Genomic DNA, 24,441 nt, shown 5'->3' on the forward strand with positions numbered 1-24,441 from the left:
CTGTTCTATTTCAGTCTGCCGAGCAAAGTCAGACGTGTGGAATTAAGTTTGCACCACTGCCACTCTGCTTGTGATCAAAGTCATAGTGTTATTTTTATAGCTTATGGCCTACATATGTGCTAGGTCAGTTTTCTTCTCGGGCTGTCTCAGTTCAAGTTAAAGCATACTCGTCAATTTCTCGTACACATCACAAGCGTTTCTTCCTTTTCCTGATATTTTTCAGATCTTCACATGAAAGCAGAGGCCCAGACTGTAACTGCTGTAACCTGACAGTTTGGTTTGAAATGGAGAGCATTACACAGTTGTTCAGTGATTTGTGTGAAGCACACTTGACAGGTGTGCCATGGAAGGTCCACATGGGCAGGCAGAAGATCAGCAAGAGAAGGGCTAAGCAAAATCTGAAGAGGGTTGCTTATAATGCTCTGTTCGTAAACCTTTTCCAAGATGAGGCTCGTAAGCTGCAATCAAACGTTTCCAGGCTTCCAGTGAAAAACAAAATTTTGATGCTGTCTTTCAACTTGAGAGTTGGTGGCCTAGGTGCTCAAGCAGATAGACTGGAGAATCTTGTGGAGGAACTGGAAACAGCTGAATGCTTACCATTTACTGAGGTTAATGCTGTCTTGGATCTCTTAGTACAGCTTGCTGGAACAGGTCCTCCTCAGCTAGTACCACAAAAAAAGGACTATTTTCTGAACAACAAATATGTTGGGAGAAATGTCAAATATCAGGGTTATGATTATTATGACGTAAGCATATTTGAAGCTGATATACAATCTCTCATAACAAATGAAGAATGTCAGTTCAACGACACAATTCAAAAGACACTTCAGATAATGGAGGCTGCACCTGGCACTGGGCTCCCTGCCATAGGCTTGTTCTCACAGATCTATCCTGCTGGTGACAAGTTTGAGAAAGAAACACGGGTCTCGCTCTTCGGTGCTCTTGTCCATAGCCGTACGTATGATATGGACATCAAGTTGGATTTACCACCAGTGCCCGACAATGCAGATTTGTCTGGACTTGCAATTAAAGTATGGTATCATTTGTTTCGGACTTAAGAGTATATGCATGCTTTCAATATGCTACTTTGAAACTGTGGTTTAAAATATAGGTAGTCGTCTAATCTGTAAAAGCATGACAGTGTTGGAATTTAAGATGGAGCAAGGATCCTTTTCTTTGTTGGGAACCAGATAAGCTTTTTGGATACGGAGACGTGTGATAACAAAAACCTTGGTCTTGTCTTATAGCTGTGTAAAGAAGCATCATGTGGCCATAGGCTTTATGAAGTGAAGCCATCACCTCTATCGGTGCCTGCCCCACCCTAGTAATCTTTTGGTTGCATTTTTGCCTGCTTTGTATATTGAACTCCTTTGTGATTTTACTTCCTTATAACTGTTCAGCCTGACTGCATAAGCATTGCTGTCTGAATGTATGTATTTTACTGTTCAGATTACATTACCTAACCTGTGTTTTCTTCTTGGCTCGTTGTATCTTAAAACATTTTTTTTGTTTATTGTATTTCATTAAAGCTCCTAGTTCCCACTGTCCTTTCACCTTTTCAAAGTGTGTACAGTTTTGGCTGCATCTTTTTTTTCCCCTTTTGCTGTCCATTCTATTTATTTTTGCTACATTTTATTCTCATAGAGGTACTAGATAACCTTGTTGTGGTTTTTTTCTTTCTTTGCATTTTTACTGTGTGTAGCTAGGTTTTTTTATACTTCTGTACTTTTAATCCTCATTTTGTTCCCTTTACTTAACATGTGGATAGCTCTTGCAGTTCCCTTAACTCAGGGTCTTAATTGAAACTTGAAGGCAGACACATTAAAAAAGAAAACCCCTGTGCCATTCAGTGTACACATACGGATGTAAGTTGTAACTGTAAAAAAGGCAGAACCTTTTTGTGTAAGTGCTGTACTCTTTCCATCAGACTGGAAAATTTGCAGTTTCTTGACGATTATGCTGCTTTTTGTGTGGGCGTGATTGTCTTTTTAGTAAAATTGAGTACTATTCCACGCGTACAGCTCCCATTGAGTGGGACTTGAGGATGTGGCATATATGCTGTTTGGACACCTTCTGATTTTCTGCATATGAATAAGCATAAGGGATCAAACTATGTTAGTCATAGTTAACAAAATGTTTAAAAATTTGAAGAATTAGGGCCTGGATCATTTGCTCAAATGAAATACTGAGCAGTATGATTTTATTAGTGTTACGTATTGTTGAATATCCAGACCTCAGATTCTCAATTTACAGAAATATATGCTTACCAAAGGAGTAAGTTTCAACTTTAAGACCAACATATTTAGTGTATTATTTTGATGGTGATTGTTGTTTTATGTATAGGCATTAATACCTGTAGGGACTTGACAAATGGAAAGCAAGCTTACAGGAGAAGGTTACGGGAAGAAAAATAGATACACATGGAGGGTGCATGACACAGGTTGAGTCATGTAGAGTCACTTGATCATGAACGGTAGCAGAACATCTTCTTTATTAGCATATGTTTCTTCAGCAAAATGTTTTCATGTATAACATCTGAACCCTCTCTAACAGGTTCCCCAAAGTATAGACCAGTCAGAAGATGAGGGATTCCAGTCAGCATCCAATCTGACTCCTGATTCTCAGTCAGAGCCAAGCATGACTCCAGACATAGACTTGTGGGATGCAGTGCTTACATATGGACCCAGCAAACGAAGATGCTGGGAAAGAATTGGGTAGTATGTGTCTGATGTTACTGTCAAACTTGCTGTGCATCATACGCAAATGCATGAAGGTGCCTTTCATCTTGGTTCCAAAAGACCTCAGTTATAAATAGTGAAGTGTGTATATTTAATTCACAGAATTCAATATACTGCATTAATGATTGAGAAAGGAATAAAGGTCATGCAGCTTCAACAAACTAGCGCTTAGATTGCAGCTGTTTCATAGGAAGAGATAAAACAAAATCATCTTTGTCAAAAACACTGAAGAGATTATGGGGACACTTGCTGTTTGTGTGAAGTGCAACATTTTTCTAACTAATCTGACTTCTTATGTACTATCTAATTTATCTCAGTCTAAATTGATTCCCTGTTTTCAGTTTCAGAAACAAAAGTTGTAGAGCACTGGAATAATTGAACCTGTATCTCTCAGTATTGTACAGTGTTGTATTCTTTTTCCTTGTCTGTAACCAAAACAGAAATTATTGTAACAGATTTCTTGATGGTATAGTTGGACTAGTAGTTCTTTTGTCTGTGAGTAGAAGATGGATCTCATGCGAGAAGGCTCTATATAGGCTTGTTAAAGCTTCCTAGCTTCCCTAAAATGGTAGACAAAAAGAAAAGGCAGGTATGGCAGGTATCTTCCTTACATTCCTGATGGACAGTGGTGTGCCTGATTCTTGGAGAAACTTTGCTCTATATGTTTTCTGTAATTTTAATTAATAATCTAGTGATGTGGCTGTTGCAGTATTATACAGTGTTTTTTCAGATCTGAGCCGGAGAAGCTCACAAACTCAGAAGTTCCCTGATGTGATTTTTCAAAGCACATTATAGCTTTGTTCCTAATATAAAATGGTTTTTCTTGCTACCATTTAGATTGTCAGGATCTTAAGAGTCAAATATATGCCTGACAGCTTTCATATGATACGTGCTAGTAGAATTCAGATTTTCTGGAAGAACTGGAAGGAGAAGTTGTTTTGGAGGGGATAGTAATCCTCACTGGGGAGAGCTAAAATGTGTTAATATGAGTCATAGCATTTTGAGCATATTGCTCTTTAATATATTTGAATATTAGTATTACATGGACCCTGGAAATCTGGTATATTTCCTAATGTGAAAACTGCATCAGGGAAGGCCACAAAAGAAGCTGGTTCTCAGGCAAGGTTTCTGTCTCTGAACTGATGTTCAAATTGTCCACCTATTTCTTCACTGTACCGAATTTGGGCTGCAGTTTCATTGACTGAATGTGCATTCCCTTGAAAATGTAGCTTTTTCTGTGGTCAATACTGGCTGTGTAAAATTCTGAAATGCCTTTTTTTTCTTTAGGAGATGTTTTTTTCTTTTCATGTACTCACCTTGTAATGTTGTGTTTACTCTGATACAGCCCACCTGGTAAAAAAGAGGAACCATATCTTACTGAAGCTGGGAGAGAAGCTTTTGACAAATTTTACAAACTTCGAGAAGGGGAATTGCAGCTGTTCAGTAATACTGTACTTCAGCTTCCACAGCTTGTGCTAATGAAAGAACCTGAACTGGTTAAGGATGTCTTGAATGTCCTCATTGGTGTGGTATCCACTACATTTTCACTCAATCAGGTATGGGAGATTTTTAACTGTGCTTCTTGGTTGCATAATTTTCTTCTTTTTTTTGTAGAGATTTCCTCTTCAATACATTAATTTCTTTTGAGATCTTGCCATTGTCGATACTGTTAAAAAGTTGAATGTGAACTAATGGCAATAAGGCAGTATTTATATATTGCAATAGGCCAAGAGTATTTGTAGTCCTCTAAGCAAAAATAGGTTTACAAATACTTGAAAATAGATGTGTGAACAGTTTTGTAGATTGAATTTTCTTTAAGAAACTAGATAATGAGTCTTTGTGTATCTGAAAATACTGTTCATACTCCTGAAATTTTGCTACAATTTAATATGTTTATCACACTGTCCTAGCTATATAGTCTCAGTTCCCAGAGTATCTAAACTGAAAATTTGTCCGTTGTCATTTTTGTGTGTAAATGTTTGCTATTTTAAATCAGAATACACCTATGAAATATTTGAATCTGCCTCTTTTTTCTTCCTTATATCCTTTTAGGCTGCTCAGACATTTGTGATAAAGGAGGGGGTATATGTGTCTGGAACTTCACCAGAGACAATGCATAACCTACTCTCGGAAGTTGCAGAGTATGGAACTTATTACACACGACTAAGTCGTTTTTCCCTTCAGCCAGTTTTAGATTCTTCATACAGCAAAGGACTTGTGTTTCAGGTAAAACAATTGCATTAAATCATCTAGATTTAATGGGCCAATTACTTTAGGTAGAGAAGGTAACTTTGATTTTGTGTGAAGCTGGAACTTCTGCATTCTGCAAAACTGCAAAGCATTTAAATGTAATGCTGGTCCCAGGTCAGTAACGAACAGTGCCACTGTGCTTAAATCACAGCTTTGTGTGCTTAGGGCTTGCTTGCACTGAAACACATGATAAAAGGTCTTCATTACCTGAACTGTGATTTGTTTAGTCATGTTGTTCTGTTGAAGACTAAAGGAATACAATTTTTAGAAATTTTAAAAACATTACAAATTTATACATTAAGATGTATAGAATAAAAATACAAGAACTTTCTTAATACAGTCTATATATATACACTACATATTAAAAAAAAAACAGAAATAGAGAGAAATACTATATTTAATAGCTTTAATTACTTTTTCTCAGTTCAGAATTAAATGCAAATGTTCCCTGTCAGTCCTCTGGATGTTATGCTGAACTGTACGTATACTGTGTAATATCACATGATTTCATCTCTCTCTAATTTACAGAATTAAGTTAGGATTGGTTATGAAAATGTAGCCCTTCTGGATATTTGATTTATAGTAATGTTAATAGAAATTGAATAAGAAGGTCTGTCTCTTTGTCTTGTTGGAAAAAGTTTTCAGTGAGTTTTTCCCAGTATCCAGTTTAGGAATGAAAGTAAGGAAACAGGTTTCCCTATTATATTATATATTATAGCTGTTAGAGAACGAGATGCTCCTCAAAGGGCAATTCAAAGAAGCTGAACCAAGATGCAGGCTCTATGCATTGGGTATATAAAGAGTATAGAGGAGTGCTATGGCTGATCTGAATGTCTGAAGCTGCATGGACTCTTACTTTGGTATACAAGTCCCTCTTACCTGTGCATGCTAATTATTTTAGTAAAAGGTTTGTTTTCACGCAATGCAATTGATGCGAGACATAGATAGATTATTAACAGCTTTAACAGTAAGACTTTAAATTTCTGTTGCTACTAGGCATTCACAAGTGGGCTGAGAAAGTATCTTCAATATTACCGAGCCTGTGTTTTGTCAACACCTCCTACTTTAAGTCTTCTAACAATCAGCTTTCTCTTCAGAAAATTAGGTCGGCAGTTGAGGTAAGAGAATAACATTAAATATTTAAGCTTTTCATAGCAGAAAGAACACAAACTATTTCTACACTAAAAGAGACAATAATACACAGGCATTCTTACATAATCTTTCAGTGTTTTTCCTCTATTTTAATAGAAAGATTTCTTTATATCCAGAAGATTCTAGGGAAAACATGTAAGGTCTTTATATTCAGTTTCTTTATTACCCCTGTTACCATTCAGCTGATGCAGTAGGGTTTTTGTATGATATTCAGCTAGCAAAGTTCACATCACTGTGATCTCTGAGACTTCTGGCTGAAATTGCTACCTATGTTTTAATTTTTTTTTTAGGTATTTAGCTGAACTTTGTGGCATAGGAACAACAGCGCTGGGGATCAGTGGTGGAGCTGGTGCTTCATTTCCTACGGTGATAATTAATTTGATGGTTTCATGTTTGGTTTGGGTTACAATGTTAATATTCTTCAAAATTACATAGGATTTTACATAAAATACTGAGTGTTCGTCTCTCTGCTACCAAAGATATGACCTTGGACCTCCAGTTAGGATGCCATGATCCTTTCTCCAGATACTTGAAATTTGGAATTTTATCCTCTGTTTTCAATTCTTAAAGAAACAAAGGACCCAAAGTAAGCCTTAGAGTGCATTTCATTTCATTCTAAAGGAGATGTTTGTAGCAAGTCAAATGAATCCGACTCTAAACATACCTGTAAAAAGGGAGCTTGAGGTAACTAGCTCAGATAAAGTGATCTTAACTGCAGATAGTCAGAGGAAGTGAGATGAATCCTGCCTTCTGTGTTGAGTGAAACATGTAAAGCTGTGTATTTACGAGTCTTTTGTTATTAAATTTGCAGAAGTTTGTTGCCTAATATTATTTTTCAATTTTTTTAGGGTGTTAAATTGCTTTCATATCTGTACAAAGAGGCTCTCAACAACTGTAGCAATGAGCATTATCCAGTTCTTCTGTCTTTGTTGAAGACAAGCTGTGAACCATACACAAGGTGCGTCCATACTGTTTTCTGCATAATTGTGTTTAAGAGCAGTTCTGCATTAGTATTCTGGTGAGTAACTCTGCTAATTTAACAACGGCCTGTAACATTTTCAGAGGAAATATGAGATGTGACTGTACCTGCAAAATACATATTAAAATTAGTTCATTTTGCTGAATCCTTCTTTCCCTCTCTTTTCCAGCTGAGTAACAACATAAGAGTTTTATGTGTGACTAGATTAGTAAATAAATGTGTGTAAGTAAGACTTCTTTCTTGCTGTTGGTCCTTGGAATTCATACTGGAATATAAGACTCAGATAAACTTCTATTTGTTTAATTCTCACACCTGCAGTAAAATCCTGAAACTGGCAACTAACAGGTTTCTCTTGGTGTTGCACAAACTGGAGAAGTTCATGCTTATTTCCGCCGTCTTTTTCTTGTGGGCTTTTCAGTAAGCAAAAATTAAAAAAAAAAAATCTGTTGTTCATTAAGTAGATGTAACTAACTAACAATAGGAAGTAGAGTTCCTCGGATTGCAACAGTTTTGTTAAACAGTGCACATCAATTTAGAAATTGTTAGTTTATAGACTTCTGAACAGACAGTAAAAATTTTTAAATAGCTATTTATAGGGATTATAGCTGTAGTCCATAATCAGTTTACAATACTTAATACATGTAATGATATTAGAAAGAGAAAACCAAAATCTGTCAAAATGCTCTGAATTTAGCATTTCTCCCATGACCACCCTTCTTGTTTTTTATTCCTTTTATGTAAAATGTCCTTCAGAGAAATTTAATTTCAGATTTACCAGAAGACTCATTGAAGTATCTTCACAGCTCCTGCCCTGCAATTTTTAGAAGGTTGTAAAATTTCTGAAAGACGAAGGGCAGGATGCCATGCCATCACAAGAAACCTAAAAGATATGAAAATGTGCTTACTAGTGTGTGATACTTAGAGCATTGACTCCTAAATTTGTTGCAGATCTCTATCAAAGCATCAATCATACACAATCAGGGCTGCTATGGAAGGCAGCCTCCCTTAGCTGCAGAAAGTGTTATCCCACTCATTTATTCATCTGAAAGAAATTAAATAATAGAAGTTGTTGCTCAAATCAATCATAGAAACATCAGATTTAACACTTTAAAAGTTCTTAACTTTTTACTTACAACCTTAAAATTGAACAGTGGTTCCTGTGCTAAATGTTTCCTGTTTGTTACACTGACGCAATGTCTAGAAACAGTCTTAATATTGCGGCTAGTAAGAACAGAAAAGATTAGGTGCTCTGAGCCTTTTTATCTATAGCTTCAGATAATTGTATTTTTTTATTTCTTGAAAAGTTTGGTTTCACACAGAGGAAACATGAAAAAGTGTGAATAAATATTCCAAAATAGTAGTTCTCATTATTTCATATATATTAAAAATGTCTCTGTGTCTGGGGAAAAAGTGCTTGGTATTGCATCTTTGTTTTACATGCGCATGCGCGCGCACACACACACATATATGTTTTATATTTCAGTTTCTCCTTGCCAAAGTTATAGCTCTTTGAAATAAATCCTTCCTGCTTATCTCTCCCTGTGCTTTTGATGTGCTGTAAAGATTTCTAGAAATTCTAAATATATACTTAGTTAATTAATATATAGAAATAAAAAGATTGTTTTAATTAAGGCAATGTTTCATCTTAACTAATTATCATTGAAGTGTTCTATATAAAGATGGTTTCTTTTAAGAAAAATAGAGACACAGTCGAGTGTGTAACTTTAAATATCAGGGTGACAGCACTTAATTGCTGGGTTTTATGCTGCCTATAGCTTGTGCATTTTGATGTTTTAAAGAATAGGCTTACTGTTTGGTTATAATAAAGTTGAGAAGGTGAGAGGATTGATTTTCAATATTGTACAATTATATTTTTTTAGATTTATCTATGATTGGGTGTACAGTGGTGTATTCAGAGATGTTTATGGAGAATTTATGATCCAGGTGAATGAGGATTATCTTTGTTTCAGAGGTACAGTATGTATATGGAGCATTTCTAATTTATATAATTTGTGCTGTTAGTTAAATATTAAAGCTATATGCTTTCATCTTTCTCTTTGATACATAGATAAACATTACTGGACTCATGGTTATGTTTTGATTTCAAAAGAAGTGGAAGATTGTGTCCCTGTATTTCTTAAACATATTGCTAATGATGTATACATATGTGGGAAAACCATAAACTTGCTGAAATTGTGCTGTCCTAGGGTAAGTTTTGGTTTGATTCCTTCCTATTATATTGAGAAAATTATGTCTCTTTAGAGAAAGTTTCTAGGTTTTTAGCAAGTTTGCTCCTTTATTGAAAACTGGTATTGCATAAATAGGATGTTGATTCATGAAAGGCAATTACTTGCTCTCAGATACTTATGAGCTGATTATCCACTCTACTTGCTAACACCTCACTGTGGAAATACAAATTTTTTAGCAGCAGCAAATTTATTGTATCCAATGCACATGCTATATTTCTTATTTTCCTTTGGATTGAAAGCAGAAATGTTTTAGGCTTCCAAGCAAGTGCCTTCCATTTTTGACACAACTCACACTACTATTTTTTGGCTTAAAGATGCCTCACTTACCAGGTCTTGACTCAGTTCTGCATAGCTCTTGTGTTTCACTCGTATCACTACATCTCCAAGAAGTGCTTAAATAGTTCTGTTCAACATCTTTGTCAGCAACATGGACAGTGAGATTGAGTGCACCCTCAGCAGCCTTGCTGACGACACCAAGCTGTGTGGTGTGGTCAACACACTGGAGGGAAGGGGTGGCATCCAGAGGGACCTTGACAGGCTTGAAAGGTGGCCCCGTGCGAACCTCATGAAGTTCAACAAGGCCAAGTGCAAAGTCCTGCACATGGGTCAGGGCAATCCCAAGCACAAATACAGGCTGGGCAGAGAATGGATTGAGGAGGAAGAAGAAGGGCTTGGGAGTGTTGGATGATGATAAGCTCAGCATGAACCGGCAATGTGCGCTTGCAGCCCAGAGAGCCATCTGTATCCTGGGCTGTATCAAAAGAAGTGTGGCCAGAAGGTCAAGGGAGGTGATTCTGCCCCTCTGCTCTGCTCTGGTGAGACCTCACCTGGAGTCCTGCATCCAGCTCTGGAGCCCTCAGCGCAGGAAAGACATGGACCTGTTGGGAGTGGGTCCAGAGGAGGGCCACAAAAATGATCAGAGGGACGGAACACCTCTCTTGTGAAGACAGACTGAGGGAGTTGGCGTTGTTCAGCCTGGTGAAGAGCAGGGTCCAGGGAGACCTTATTGCAGCCTTCCAGTACCTGAAAGGGGCCTACAAGAAAGCTGGAGAAGGACATTTTACAAGCCTGTATAGTAATAGACAAGGTGTAATGGCTTTAAACTGAAAGAGGCTAGATTTAGATTAGATATAAAGAAGAAGTTCTTCACTACGAGAGTGGTGAGGCACTGGAACAGGTGGTCCAGAGAAGCTGTGGGTACCCTATCCTTGGAAGTGAGCAACCTGGTCTAGTGGAAGGTGTCCATGGCAGGGAGGTTGGAACTAGATGATCCTTAAAGTTCCTTCCAACCAAAACCATCCTATGATTCGTATTTTGCAGAACAAGTCTTGTCCTTGATAAGAAAATCATGTTAAACTACTTTGTATCTTCCCTCTGTACATGTCTAACAAGGAAACAACCACAGAGGTATCTGAAGTCTATAGGCACTCTAAGTAACTAGTATTCTCTTTCTTTTTAAGATCAGAGCTGCCCAGTCTTGACAGAGCTGCGCAGCTCAGTTTCAGATACCTGATATCAGTTATCACGCATAAGCCTAATATCACAAGTGAGATGATGCTCTGCTCTGCTTATCTGCTCTGATAAGCACGCTCAAACCATGACTCAGGTGTGCCAGTAGTACTGGGTTTTTTATAAAACAGTGCCAGACATCATTTCCGTTATAAATTACAGCTTTATCAGTCACTAACATGGCATCTTGATAGACAGTACATTCCCTCAGCATGTGGGGAATCCAGGTTCAATCACCTGTCTGAGAGTGCCAGTCACTTTTTATCCTTTTCCATGATAATGCCCTAAGCAGCTTCCCTTCTGCTTCAGCTAACACGGTCCCAGGAACACAGCTCTGGGCATCCCGTCTTGTGGCTTTTACCAGTAGGCTGGGGAGTCCAATGTGAGCATGCTTGTGCACTCTTCTTTTTTATAAAGCTCACTTATCTGTTTTCTGCACTGAGTAGAACAGCTTCAGAGATTTAGGGAGGTTGAGGTGGGGCAGAAAGACGTAAGATACTTAGCTTAGAGAATAGATACTCTGTGATGTGCACTGGCCATATTTTTGAGAGTTACGTCTTACGTAGAGCTCTGTCCTGTAGGTGTGTGTTAGTTATGTTCCAGATGGTCCCTATTAAATGGGGATCTGGGGAGGATATAAGTGAACAAAACCTGCCTTTTGATAGCTGAGTTACTTGTGCTTGGTTAATTTGAATATTCAGAAAAGTAAAATTTGAAGCATTTAGAACATTACTAGTATAAATGTATGTATCAGATTTTAGATCCCTGTCCAATTCAGTGGGAAAGAGGGGACCTTGAGAATTTGACCTGTGGTCCAAATTCTGGAATGTTATACCTCTTTCTCTTGCTTTGAATGATATAAATGCTAAAAACAATGATAGTATTAAAAATTTTAGATCCTGTCTGGAGACTTGTTTCAGTGTCTTGAAGCATTGCTAAGTTAAAAAAATACAATATGAGTTCATAATCTAATATTTTACAATTTTTTAAATGCATTTAAAAGGAAATTTGTCATTTTTCAGCATTATATATGTTGGTCAGATATACCTGTTCCCCGGATTTCAGTTATTTTTTCGCTTGAGGAGCTCAAAGAAATAGAAAGAGATTGTGCAGTGTACGTAGGTCGAATGGAAAGAATTGCCCGGTACAGTTCCATAAGCAAGGAGGAAAAGGTAAATGAATAAAAGAGTAAAGACCTTATTGCTGGGAATTTTTTTTTTAATACTTATTTTTCATTTTTGTTATAACTTTAAAAGAATTTGTATTCATGGTCAGAATTTTTTCATTGCTGAGTTGCTGTTTGAATTGTAATTGCAGCAAAGTTATTTAATACAACCTTTAAAAGTATAGGTGGTGTGTTGTCATTTGTTGGAATTTTTATATATTAAATGAGTTTTGGACTTCCATCTTAGTTCTTTGCAGCCACAGATTTGCCCTCTTACTGAAAAGTGCTGAAAAGATTGATAGATTCTAATTTAACAAATATGTCAAGCTAGTTAGTACCTAGATAAGACTCTTTTTGTAAATGACATAGCTAATTGTGTTTTCAGGACTCTTAGTTACAAAGAGATTTCTGTCTTTCAGATGCTATCAATGTAGTACATATATCAGATGGATTTGGTTTGTTGTAAGGTCTGGAGGATTAACTTTCAATATTAGTTTATAGGCTTTCCATTTAATTAATTACTTTATTCATATTTCTGTACTGTAATCATAGATTAATAACCATTGTGAAGTGTGCACCTGTCTTTACAATCGTGTATTTTCAAGGTTAAAATAATAGAAAAAATTCACATCTGTATTGGTGTTTGTTTGGTGGTTTGTTTTAGGATTTACGCATGGAAATAGCCAAACAAGAATTAATTGTCCATGCTCGAGAAACTGCTAGCAAAGTACTAAAAGCCATTAATGGTAAGTTGTGGTGGTGTTTCATGTGTTTTCTAGTGGGTTTGTTAATGTAAACTAACAATATCTTCATTGTAATACAGATCGACAAATATCAGAACGAATGGCTTTGGATGCAAAGAAACGGGAACAGTTTCAGAAGCTGAAAGAACAATTTGCAAAAGACCAAGAGGTATTTCTATGTGTGTTTCTAAAGGCCAACTGTATTTCTTAGGCAAATAATTGAAAGGGTATCTTGGCTTATTGTACTGAAGTTGTATGAGTAGCTCATGGGGTACAAATAAGAACTTCTTGCAGACATGTACATTACAGCTGGTGCTGAGAGTGGCTTTTAAAAATGTTAAATATTTATGCAGCGTCGCCTTGCAATAAAGCAAGAGGAGATTGATGATGATTTCAGCTATGCCCGAGAGCTCAGAGAGAGAGAAAAAAGACTGAAAGCTTTAGAAGAAGAACTGGAAAAAAAGGCAAGGTAAATGTATCTGAGTAGTCTCCCAGAGCTTAGATACCCCAAAACCATCATAAAGACCCCAGGAAAAATTATTGTATATTAAAATTTATGGTACTAGCAGTTCCTAGAGATTGCTCTACGGGGGTAATGTTTGCAGTTAGAAGATGGATGTAAGGATTTTTGGTCATCTATGAGCAATTTTGTGATTTAGGAATGGTTAGTGGCCCAAAAATCTGGAACCCACTGATTTGTGCCAACTCTATCCAGTCTTTTTTGTTATGATCAGAATTTCAACACAAAAATTCAACAACATCTTACAAGTAAAAACTGAGTCCTCAGAAAAAATGGTCACATGTATGTCAAAGCAGAAATAAAAAGCTAATGGAGGAGTTAGATTGATAATTATTTGAATTGCTCTTATTATGCATCTAGTTGTATTTCACTTTCTTCTGTTGTATCTAAAAATACTTAAGATAAATGAGGGACCTACTAAGAATAGTTACAGAAATACATACTGACTAAGAATACAGTCCTGTTTTCTTCACCTGTTTCTTCTCTGGCTTCTACTTTAAAAAATTGCTTCTCAGTTCTGAAGTGCTAAAAGGTCTTATTCTTTAGAAGGGAACATGAAAATCAGTATGTGAAGATCGGTAACTTAGCTTTATTTTTACTTTCACTTAGGCAAGAATTAATTGACCATTATAGCAAACTTTCTGATGATGCAGCCCGTAGGGAACAAAGAGCGTTATGGAAAATCCAGCGACACAAATTGGAAACAGCCCGTCTTAAGTTTCTGTTAGAAGATCAAAAACACATTGAGGTATGTTCTGAAAATATTTAAGAAATGTAATTTAGAAAATTTGGTACTTGGTTTGGTCCAAAATTTTGACTTTTGGTTTTGTAATTTTTGTTTATAGGAAATGCTTGAAAAACTTCCAGATGGAAACTACAGGAGAAAATTAGATATTATCCCTTATAAACAGTGCCAGTTGGCTTTAGATAAAAACCCTGTTGTGAAAGATCCACATTCACAGGTGAGTTTATTTTATCACATCAACTCCAGGTTGCTGTTCAAAGTGTCCCTCAAGGAAGTTCATTTCATGGTTCATTTCACGGTTCATTTCAGCTCAGTAAACACAAGGTTCACTGTAACAGCAGGATGAGTAGTTGTCACGTTATTTGTAGTACATCTGAAAAATTGGAAAATTTTAAATCTTACATTCTATAAAGTGGTACCCTAATAAGTAGCTTGATTATGAGTAGCTGTACGGTGTAATAATTACTTCTTTTTTAGGTGTCATCTGTGAAACCTCTGCATTCTAATGAGACAGTTGGCAGAAAAGAATCTGAGCCTGGACTGGAATATGCTACTTCTGCTGATGAAGCATTGCCCATGCCAGAGCCGACAAGTAATAATGCTGATCAGCATTTTCAGCCTAAAGCAGCAGGATCTGAAGGCAATCTCAGAAGTTCAGAGAAAGCATGCAGTCCTCTATATAGTGCAGATTCCTTGCCTGAATCCAATGTGAATATAGAAGATTTCTTATCAAAGCCACAAGATGAACAACCTGTTGCCATTAGTGTACAAGGATCTTTGCTAGATGAAGCATTCCGAAATATTAACTCGGATCTTTCTGAGACTTCTCAAGTAAGTGAAAATCAGCCTGTCTTGAGAGGAGCACTGGAAGGAGAAGACAATGCACCATTGCATCAGCAAAACGAGTATGATTTTAATACAGTTCTCAGACCATCTGCAGCTTGGCAGGGACATGTTAGAGTTGGAGAAAATGCATTTGATGTGGAGTATAGAAGGCCTCGGTGGAATATTCATGGACATGCATCAGATGGCAACATTAGAGTGGGAGAATATGTATCTTGTGTGGACGCTTACCAACCACGTTCAAGTCCTTATGGGCATTCTTCAGACTCCAATATAAAAATCAGCAGCTATACTTCTGAAGTTGAGTCTAGCCGACCCCAATGGAATATTCATGGGCATGTTTCTGAAGCTCATATTAAAATTGGGGAATATGCTTCAGAGGTAGAGCCCTCAAGGCCTAGGTGGAACATTCATGGACATGCTTCAGAAGCCAATATTAAGATTGGAGAGTATGTGTCTAATGTAGCTCCTACACGGCCTCGATGGAACGTTCATGGTCATGCATCTGATGCCAGTATCAAGATTGGTGAAAATGTGTCAGAGGTGGTCTCAGCTAGACCTCGTTGGAACATCCATGGGCACGCATCACAGTCACACATCAAAATTGGAGAACTGGTTTCTGATACAGAGCCTTTGAAATCTCGTTGGAGCCCGTTTGGTCATGCATCCCAGTCAAGCATCCAAATAGGAAAGTGGGCTCCATCTACAGAAAATGATCCAATACCTCATCGTAAAACCATTTCTGGTCCTTCGTCTGACTCCACAGTTCAGACACTTCTGTACGGTGAAGAATTATCTGCTGAAGGGAGCAGAAAGGAAGCCAAAACATTACAAGTTAAGGAAGAGACTTTACCACAGTCACAGTCATCTGGCAGTGTTCCCGTCTTTCCTGATGCTTATATTAGAGATGACAAAAAAGAAGATATAATGGAAGAGAAACATGAAGGTAAAATTTATTCAGTCAGCATTTCTTTAAGGTCTCATGACTGTAAATGCTTATGTTCAAAATGGGTACTTACTACTTAATTCCTTGCATAACTTTTTCAGACACTGTTAGAATTCAGAGGAAAGAATTTGAGCTTTGTCTTGGCTCCTATATACAAGAAACAAGAAAATTTTAAAAAGTCCTAGTCTGAAATTTCGTGAAACAGGACATTGTGTGATCTTGAGTAGAGAACACACATAAAACTGTCTGGGTTGGACTATGGGGAGGGACTGTTATTGGGGTGGTTGTTTCTGTGATAGTCTATAGAGAATTTTTTAAGACCTTCAGGAGCAGATCTGAAGTATGAACAAAATATTATAAGCAGGTCTAAGTAAATGCTGTCTTTAATTTACTTGTAATTACAGTAATTGCAAATGTGGTCAACAAGGACCCTTCTCCAGATTCCTCACAGAGCGTACAGGTAAGAAACAAAATGGTTGTCAAGAAGACTTCATTTTCCTTTGAAGGATTAAACACACTGGTAGTTAAGGTAATAAGTTTCTGTCCTAATCTAGTAGTCACTGTAATACCATATTATTTTTACATGTCAGGAAAGTACAGGTGAGTAAGGACTTTTTTTTTACTTTTTGACTTAGTTGGAACAACTAGTCAATTATCTGTAAGAACACATTAAGTGTGAGCAGACGAAGCCAGCATCTTGTAAAATTAGACAATTTTTTTCTTTTAGGCAGAAGAACCTGAAAAAGTAACTCCACAAAATACTGTGCCTCAAGAAACCTTATTTTCTGAAGCTAATGCTCCCAAGACTACGGAGGAGGAAGAGGAAGATACGTGGAAGAAAGAACAAGCTTATTTGAAAGCCTTATCGGATCAGTATTGTATTGAAAAATACCAAGATAGTTACGATTTGATGTGTGAGTAGGACTGTTGGAACAGTAGGTCAATAGAAGATGTGGTAAACCTGAGCAAGAAAGCCGAGTGCCAGAAAAAAATACCTGAATTATTAGTAAATTAACAATATTATGAACTGCAGTAGCTAAACAGTTTGTTTTTAGGCACAAAGATGAGAAATACATTTTTACACATTATGGCTTTCTAACCTAGAGGGGTTTGTAGAGATTAATAGAAACAGATTATCAAATTGCTTAAATATAATAACTTAGAATGTTTATGTATTTTTAAATTTAGCAGAACTACCAGTTTCTCATCTCTTGCATCATGTGATACCAAGATCGTACACTTTTCCTGTGGATCCTATGGTGCAGTCAGCAACAGATGAAACGGCTGTACAGCTTAGTGAGCTCTTATCTCTGCCAGTGCTGATGAAACGTTCTATTACTGCTCCACTTGTATCTCAGTGAGTATTTGTTAGAAATAGTGAATCCATAATTTAGCAATTAATGTCATGTTCTTTATTAGTTCTTTTTTAAGAGAAGAGTTGCACATAGATTTGTTCTCTTAAATTTTCTCTTAGCTTTCAGTGGATGGCCCATTACGAACTAAAAAGTTCAGATTTACATTATAAACAGTAACATAAACTTCTATTTTTATGTGTAGATTAAAAATGTGAAGGTCTATTTGAAATACCAGGGCTTGGAGAGAAGTGTTTGCTCTCAAACTCGTGGATTATGCAGCAGTGGTTTTGACACCATTGGTTTCCTTGTTCTTTTAAAAAGAAGGTGTATTATTTCTAATGCTTGTGCTATTTTTTTTATTTGGCAGGTGAAAGATAAGGGGGAAAAAATCTTTTGATTATGTGAAAGCTCATGCATATTGATCAGGGTATATTTTATATTTCTATGGGAACTCCAGCTTCAATGCTGTTTTGAAGTTTAATAGAAGCTGTTCTTGTTACTGTTGGAATATATAGGGAAACCACATATACATGTTGGACCATTTTATTATTATATCTAATAGTATATTAAAGAAAAGTTTGTTACTACGTGTAAGATGAGCTTCTGTCATGAAAACAGTTATTCACAGATGTGTTGAAATGCTTCCTGTTTTGGAATCTTCTTTCTTGGAAGTTTGGATTTCCATTTATTAACTCTGAGTATGCTCAGAGTTGCATATATATGCACCAGTCTTTGGTGCAATGTAGAAAGATTTAATTATCTAACTTAGTTTTGAACATCCAGGTTGGTTACCAGAACGATTTGTATACAGATTCACGTATTCAGCAAAGTAAGCGAGCCCGAGTTGTGTGCTGGCAGAATTAGCCTATCCCTGATATAGAAGTGAAATTATTTAAGGCTAGCTTGAATACCTGCCCTATACTGCCTTCACTATCTAGTGTCAGACCTTTACCAATGAGGATATTCTTCTCAGGGATTTAATATTCTTTCTTAATCTGTTTGTGTAGGTGACAGAGGTAGGACAGAAGGCTATTGATAAAATGTTGCTCCAGGCCCAGCAGAATGTTCTAAAGATCATTATATGTAGCCAGTCTTAAAATACTGTCCCAGTACTGTTCAAAACCCAGTTATCTGAAGTGGTAGGTTTTAATTCCGGTACATTCTGGACGAAGGCTTTTTTTGTCTCCTTTTTTTTCTTATGTGAATATCATCGGTCTTGGATCTCAGAGTTAAGTACTGGAGCATTAATCTAATGTAGCCACAGCTGAATATTAACAGTAAGGAAGGAGTTGCTTGTAAGAATAATACCTTTTTTGTGTTTTTATTCTCAGTGTTTCTCTTGTGAACAAAGCAATAGTTGATTACTACTTTGTGGAACTGAATGTAGAGAAACATTTTGAAGCACTGAGACACTTTTTGTTAATGGAAGACGGAGAGTTTGCTCAGTCGCTCAGTGACCTGTTGTTTGAGAAGGTATTTGCTTTGTTGTCTTAACCCTTGTTTTTGGGTTGTCAGCTTTAGCTTGACACTTCTGGATTAATTTGGATGGGAATGAGGGAATGGTGTGAATTAGAATCCTGGCTTGTGCTGTTTTCCTCTCTTGTGCCATGTCAAGAAGTCTTGTAGCAAGGAACTCTGTTCATGTTGTAAGGACTGAGGCAAAAGAAGATCTTTACTTGGAAGGGATGCCCATGCCCAAGGAAATCCCAAGGAAGAGAGTAATATTTCCTATTGCTAATCCCAGCAATAGAGTACAAGGATTTGGCATATTGAAGATAATAATTTCTAACTTTGACAGATAAGCAGTCATGGAAGGGTATTTCAGTCTTTCCTGTGAAAACTGCTGCACCATTGCTCTGTCCCCTCCCATCTGCTGGCAGCAAGGATAGAAAAGCCAGTTGCCATTTGCTAAAATCCAGTGGAAAGGCCTGTGTTGCAAAATACCTCCTCTTATCTCAGATATCCTGTAAGAGCAGAGGGGAGGGCATCTGACAAGAGTGCTGGGCCCTTTGATGAGACAGTATTTTCATGACTTAACCTGTGTTCGTGGGGAAGACAACAGTGTAGGAGAGGTAACCTGGGTTAATATAGGTGGTTGCCAGTGGAGATGCATGGCTGTAGGATAGCTAATGCATTTCTCTGAACCCTAAGAATGCTTTAGATCCAATTAGGGAAAGCATTTGGGGCTTAGACTCAATTATTAGCTTTATTTGTAAGCCTCTGAGGGTGCTGAGTTGATGAGATAGGCAGATTGGAGTCAGATAGCTCATGCCAGCCCTGTCGCTGGCTTTCTGCCCCACTAAAGCCTGTAAAGGCTGTATTCCCTGCAGCAGGGATGTGTAGCAGCTTCTTGAACCACAGCAAACTGCAGTCCAACGTATCAAAATAAATCATTACAGGTATGAGATTACCTTCATGCTGTGAACAGTAAATAGTTCAGAAGTTGCTTCTTACGCTGTTTATGCATTCCTATGGCAGAAGTAGAAGCTTCCAGTCATAATGGTGGTGCAAGGCAGGATGGTCAGCACTTTACCACTCTACTTTAATTCACCTGTGTTCAGGAGTCAAGACTCTTTATTAATACTGTGTAATTAGGATTTTTTTTTTTCCCCCCCTAGCTTGGGTCAGGACAAACACCTGGTGAATTGCTGAATCCACTGGTTCTTAATTCTATCCTAAATAAAGCATTACAGTACAGTCTTCATGGTGACACCCAGCTTGCTTCCAATCTTTCTTTTGCCCTCAAGTATCTTCCAGAAGTGTTCAAGCCCAATGCGCCTGATGCTCTGAGTTGCTTAGAGCTAAGATACAAGGTAAGAAAGCATAGAGAAAGGTAGAATACTGCAATTATACCATGGTTCTTATGTACTATGGGAGAGTGAATGTGTTCTTAATAATGGAATACCTTTAGGAACGGAGTAAAAAAAAATTGTGTAATGGAAATTACAGGATTTATGTAGCCTGGAAATTGCATTACATTATTAAAGTATATAATTAATTAAAATGCATTAATTTGTATGTCCCTGAAATACTTGTATCTGAAATATAATACCTAACACAAAAATGTAGTATCATCAGCACTGTTATTTCTTTTAGGTTGACTGGCCTCTGAACATTGTAATTACTGAGAGCTGCATGAATAAATACAACAAGATCTTCTCCTTTTTGCTTCAGCTGAAGCATATGGTGTGGACACTTAAGGATGTTTGGTTTCACTTAAAACGCACTGGTAAGTATAATGAGGGAACTACAGAGCGTCCTTTTTAAGATGCTTTTAGCACCCTATGCTAGACAATTGCTTATAAACAGTCATGCCAAGCTTCAAAAGACTCAAATTTTTTAAAGAACCTTCCTTGGCATTTTAAACTCTGCTAACAGAAACCTTAATTCCTTTAAAAACCCTGATTTTAGATGGTCTCTGTGGGTGTTGATGATAATATATTTCTGTTTTTATTTTCAGCTTTAGTGAGTCGTGCATCAAATTCTGTTCAGTTTCGACAACTCCAGCTGTATAAACATGAAATGCAGCATTTTGTGAAAGTTATTCAAGGTTACATTGCTAATCAGATTCTTCATGTTACATGGTGTGAATTTGGAAACAAACTATCCTCTGTAGGCAACCTGGAAGAAATTCACAGAACACATGCTGAATACCTCAACAAAGCAATCTTCAGGCAAGCTACTGTACTTATTTTTAATTCGAACATTTAAGTTAACGTCTAGCCTAACATATTTGTGCAAAACGTGACTTCTACCTGACACACTAAGTAGTTTTTACGTATGAAAGTGTTCTTATGTAAGGCAGACAAACTTCATGGCATGTTATGAGGTCCATACTTTGAGTTTTTCCTCAGCTACCCATCCTCTTCATTTCCCCAGACTCCTTGGACTTGCGTCCAGCTCCTGTTCACCCTGGCTCTGCAAGCTTCAAGTCTACTCAGGACAGGTCTTAACTGAAGACTAAGGGGACACTTGCCACAGTTCTGTTTTTCTTTCACCCCATCCTTGTCATAGCCTGTGTAAATGAATGTTGTTTCATTCAGCATGAGTAGTGTGCACAAGCAAGCCTAGCTGAAGGATTGTAAAATGCTTCTTCTGTAGGTTGTCTATGCCTTTAATATATGTGCAGTGACTAGGACTGGACTTTGAAGGAACAAATGTGACCTGATGCCTCTGTCCAGATTTACGAGCAGTGCAAGAGACATCCATCTTTTAGGAATCACAAGCTTTTAGCCCTTTGGTTACTGTATATGAGGCAGAAGGGTGGTGTGAATAAGAGGAGAGGAGCTAGGGTTTATTTAGTTACTTGTTCTTAAAGAGTATATGCTGCAATGATAAAGTGAGGAGATGGAGAGAGAAAGGTATAAAGAACAGAAATTATAAACAAGAAAAGAAAGCTGTCCTTTCATGTCTCTCTCTTTCAGTTTTAATTAGAAAAAACTTGCCTAAAGCTGTTGGTTGGATACCAGGTGATGGGATGAGAGGGGATTAAAGTTTAAGGAGACTCAGGGCATGATAATGTTTTTAAACATCATGTCTTTTGCAAATGCAGATGTTGTTCTAGAAATCAGATACACCAGTGCAACTATCAGTTTCTTGGAAGAGCAAGCAAACTACGTTAGGTTTAGGCACCTTTTTTTGAAATCACCATTACGGTTGGCTGCAGTCTTGTGGATTTTTTTAAAAGCAATTAAAGAGGAAACCTCTAAAGATTGTCACCCTTTTGTATTTTTCTTCCCACAACCAATAAATTGTGTCAACTACATTTCTAAAGTTGTTTTTGTTCTGTTAGGGGTCTGTTGACAGAGAAGGCAGCCCCTGTGATGAACATTATACATAGCATCTTCAGCCTTATTTTGAAGTTCCGCAGCCAGCTGATCTCTCAGTCATGGAGCTTTGATGCAGGGAAGCAAATGGCTGTTCATCCCAACTTCGGTCTGATGCAGCAGTCATACAATACCTTCAAGTATTACTCCCACTTCTTATTCAAAGGTAAGAAATTCCATAAAGTCTAGATAGAAGAAAAAATCAACTGACAACTGAAAAAATCACAAAGAGGTTTTCGAAGTATAACGTGAAAGTAGGAAGATGTGTGTATTTAGTGCGTGTTAGAAAATCTAGTTCCCAAATGAAAACTGCATTATTGTGGTTTGCAAAGATCTGCGAATCTATCAATTAAAATGTCCACACAAGAAATCTAACAGATATCCCAATACTGACCATAAGTTTTTGCTGATTTGCAAAGTATTTGGTAGTTAGCTCTATATATGTGCTAACATTTTTCTTTTCTCTGGAATTGAGTTCTGAAACTTTTTATTGGCCACAATGAGAGATAGTTAGATACCACTTAGAAGTAATTTTAGATATATCTGCATTAGTTGATTATTACCATTGTTATGAGATCTGAAAATTCTCATTCCCATGTTGGACTAAAGCTCAGAGAGTCTCCTAGCAGTAGTTGGAGCTTATATCCAGTGCTCCAGGCAAGTCCTTTTCAACTGCATAGATCATTTGCCAGATGTTCTTTCCTTTAACATGATAAAATTTCTTCTGTCAGCTTAGCCTATAATGTGAAGAAATGGTTATCTGTCTTTCATCTCCATTTATCTTTCAGATCTTGCTTGTGTTTTTAGTACAAGTTACTTGTCCTTCCCCCGAGTACAAAGCTGGTTCATGGGGTTTGGGTTTTGGGTTTTGTTTTGTTTGTTTTTTAAGAAAAACCTTAATTCCTGAAGGAAGTGCAGCTATATTCTATAGTCAGACTATATTCTTCAGGAAATGAGCTGCCCTTTTTATTCTTTAAGGGTGTCCAAAAATGGTGTCAAAGGACCAAAAACAGATATTTCAGGATGAGTTAGAATGGCTACTTCCAAATTCTACAGGAAGTCAGAGCACCTCTGGAAGCCACCTAAGCCCATACTACGAGATCTATGGTTGCTTCATGGACAGAGATTAATAGACCGTTCCGTAAGGAAATTTGCTGAGTGACCTAGTCTTTACACCCTCTCTATTAAGCACTACAAAACAAATGTGTGCTTGTTCATCTACACTTGTGCCTTCAGTCACCATGTATTGTAAAATGCTCTCTTTCACAATGGGTTGATCCAGAATCCATTGAAAGCCAATGCAAAGTAGTCTGGACTTCAATGGCTTTGGCTCAGGCCCTACCTTCTAACTGTACACTTTCCCTTCTTCCTTGCATGTTACTGCTGCCTGCTAATTCCCTTTGTATTAGTGCATGGGATGTTTATGAGCTTAGGGAGTTTCTCTTGCCTTTTTTCCTTGTTATTAAGAATGTTTAGGGCAGTCAGGTTGTTCATTCTTAGAGCTTGAGGGGTTTGTCCCAGGAATTTCTTTTTGGTTTTCTCTCACAATGGACTTTGCTCAAGAAAACTTCAGCAGAGCTTCTGCTTTTGCAGAGGTCACCAGAGGACCTAAACATGCTTCCTGGTCAGTTGAAATTATAATAAGAACATACTGTCTTATTGTGAAAGCAACTTGAGAAAGCATTTCCTTATTAGTATAATACAGTTTCACTTAGAACTGTCACATAATCTTTCTTTTGCATCTTACTTGAAATACTTCGTAACTCCAGAAAGAGGTACTGGACCTTTCCTAGGCAAAAATATACATTTGTTTCTATTGTCTTCAGATTTCTGCATTAGGCTTCCCCCCTCTCCCCCCTTTAAAATGCACAGAAATGAGCCAGGCTGATTTAGAGCATTACTCTTAGTTGAAGCTTATTTTATTTTTGGCTTTTCTTCCAGTGGTAACTAAGCTTGTAAATAGAGGATACCAACCACATTTGGAGGACTTTCTACTGCGAATCAACTTTAATAACTACTACAAGGATAACTGAACTCTCTAGAGTAAGGATCACTGATAGCATGGTAAAACAGAAACAGATAAACCTATATGCTTACAATTTATAGAAGCTTATGCAAATGCCATGCAAGAGGCATTTTTCTTCAGTGAAATAACCCACCATCTAATAGCTTGAAGAATATAACCATCACATGCAGAGAATTATGTTTCTTAAAATCCACCACACCTGCCAGTTGTTTGATCTGCCGAGAATTGATGTTGTCATTATTGCAAAGATAGAAAAGCTGAGTGCCTGGTCTTAACTGGGGAGAGAGTGCCAAGCTGTATATCTGTGAATGTGTAAATGTTGTATTTCAATGGTTGTGAATTTCCTCCAATGTAAATACATGTATGTGAAATAAATTAACAGATACTTTCTAAAA

At 37.2% G+C, this 24,441-nt stretch overlaps 1 protein-coding gene across 1 annotated transcript; it reads left to right on the forward strand.

Moving 5' to 3' along the window:
• The first annotated feature begins 284 nt into the window (after positions 1-284).
• On the forward strand, positions 285-24,441 carry TUBGCP6 (tubulin, gamma complex associated protein 6). The gene is made up of 25 exons (XM_010284844.1): positions 285-1,031; positions 2,554-2,717; positions 4,084-4,294; positions 4,791-4,964; positions 5,985-6,106; positions 6,431-6,506; positions 6,989-7,098; positions 9,000-9,091; positions 9,188-9,327; positions 11,900-12,049; positions 12,707-12,788; positions 12,866-12,954; positions 13,139-13,254; positions 13,915-14,053; positions 14,151-14,267; positions 14,528-15,839; positions 16,244-16,299; positions 16,567-16,753; positions 17,028-17,196; positions 18,526-18,667; positions 19,813-20,007; positions 20,291-20,423; positions 20,655-20,868; positions 21,987-22,186; positions 23,962-24,441. The coding sequence occupies exons 1-25, from the start codon at positions 285-287 to the stop codon at positions 24,051-24,053; spliced, it is 5,229 nt and encodes a 1,742-aa protein (XP_010283146.1). The 3' UTR covers positions 24,054-24,441.

The sequence above is a fragment of the Phaethon lepturus genome, unplaced genomic scaffold (assembly GCF_000687285.1).
Source record: "Phaethon lepturus isolate BGI_N335 unplaced genomic scaffold, ASM68728v1 scaffold3624, whole genome shotgun sequence".
Lineage (NCBI taxonomy): Eukaryota > Metazoa > Chordata > Aves > Phaethontiformes > Phaethontidae > Phaethon > Phaethon lepturus.

Coding starts and splice junctions, on each gene's coding strand:
- TUBGCP6 (XM_010284844.1), top strand. CDS start 285: ATGGAGAGCATTACACAGTTGTTCAGTGATTTGTGTGAAGCACACTTG. Junction 12,789..12,865: donor AGTACTAAAAGCCATTAATG/GTAAGTTGTGGT, acceptor ATTGTAATACAG/ATCGACAAATATCAGAACGA. Junction 12,955..13,138: donor AATTTGCAAAAGACCAAGAG/GTATTTCTATGT, acceptor ATATTTATGCAG/CGTCGCCTTGCAATAAAGCA.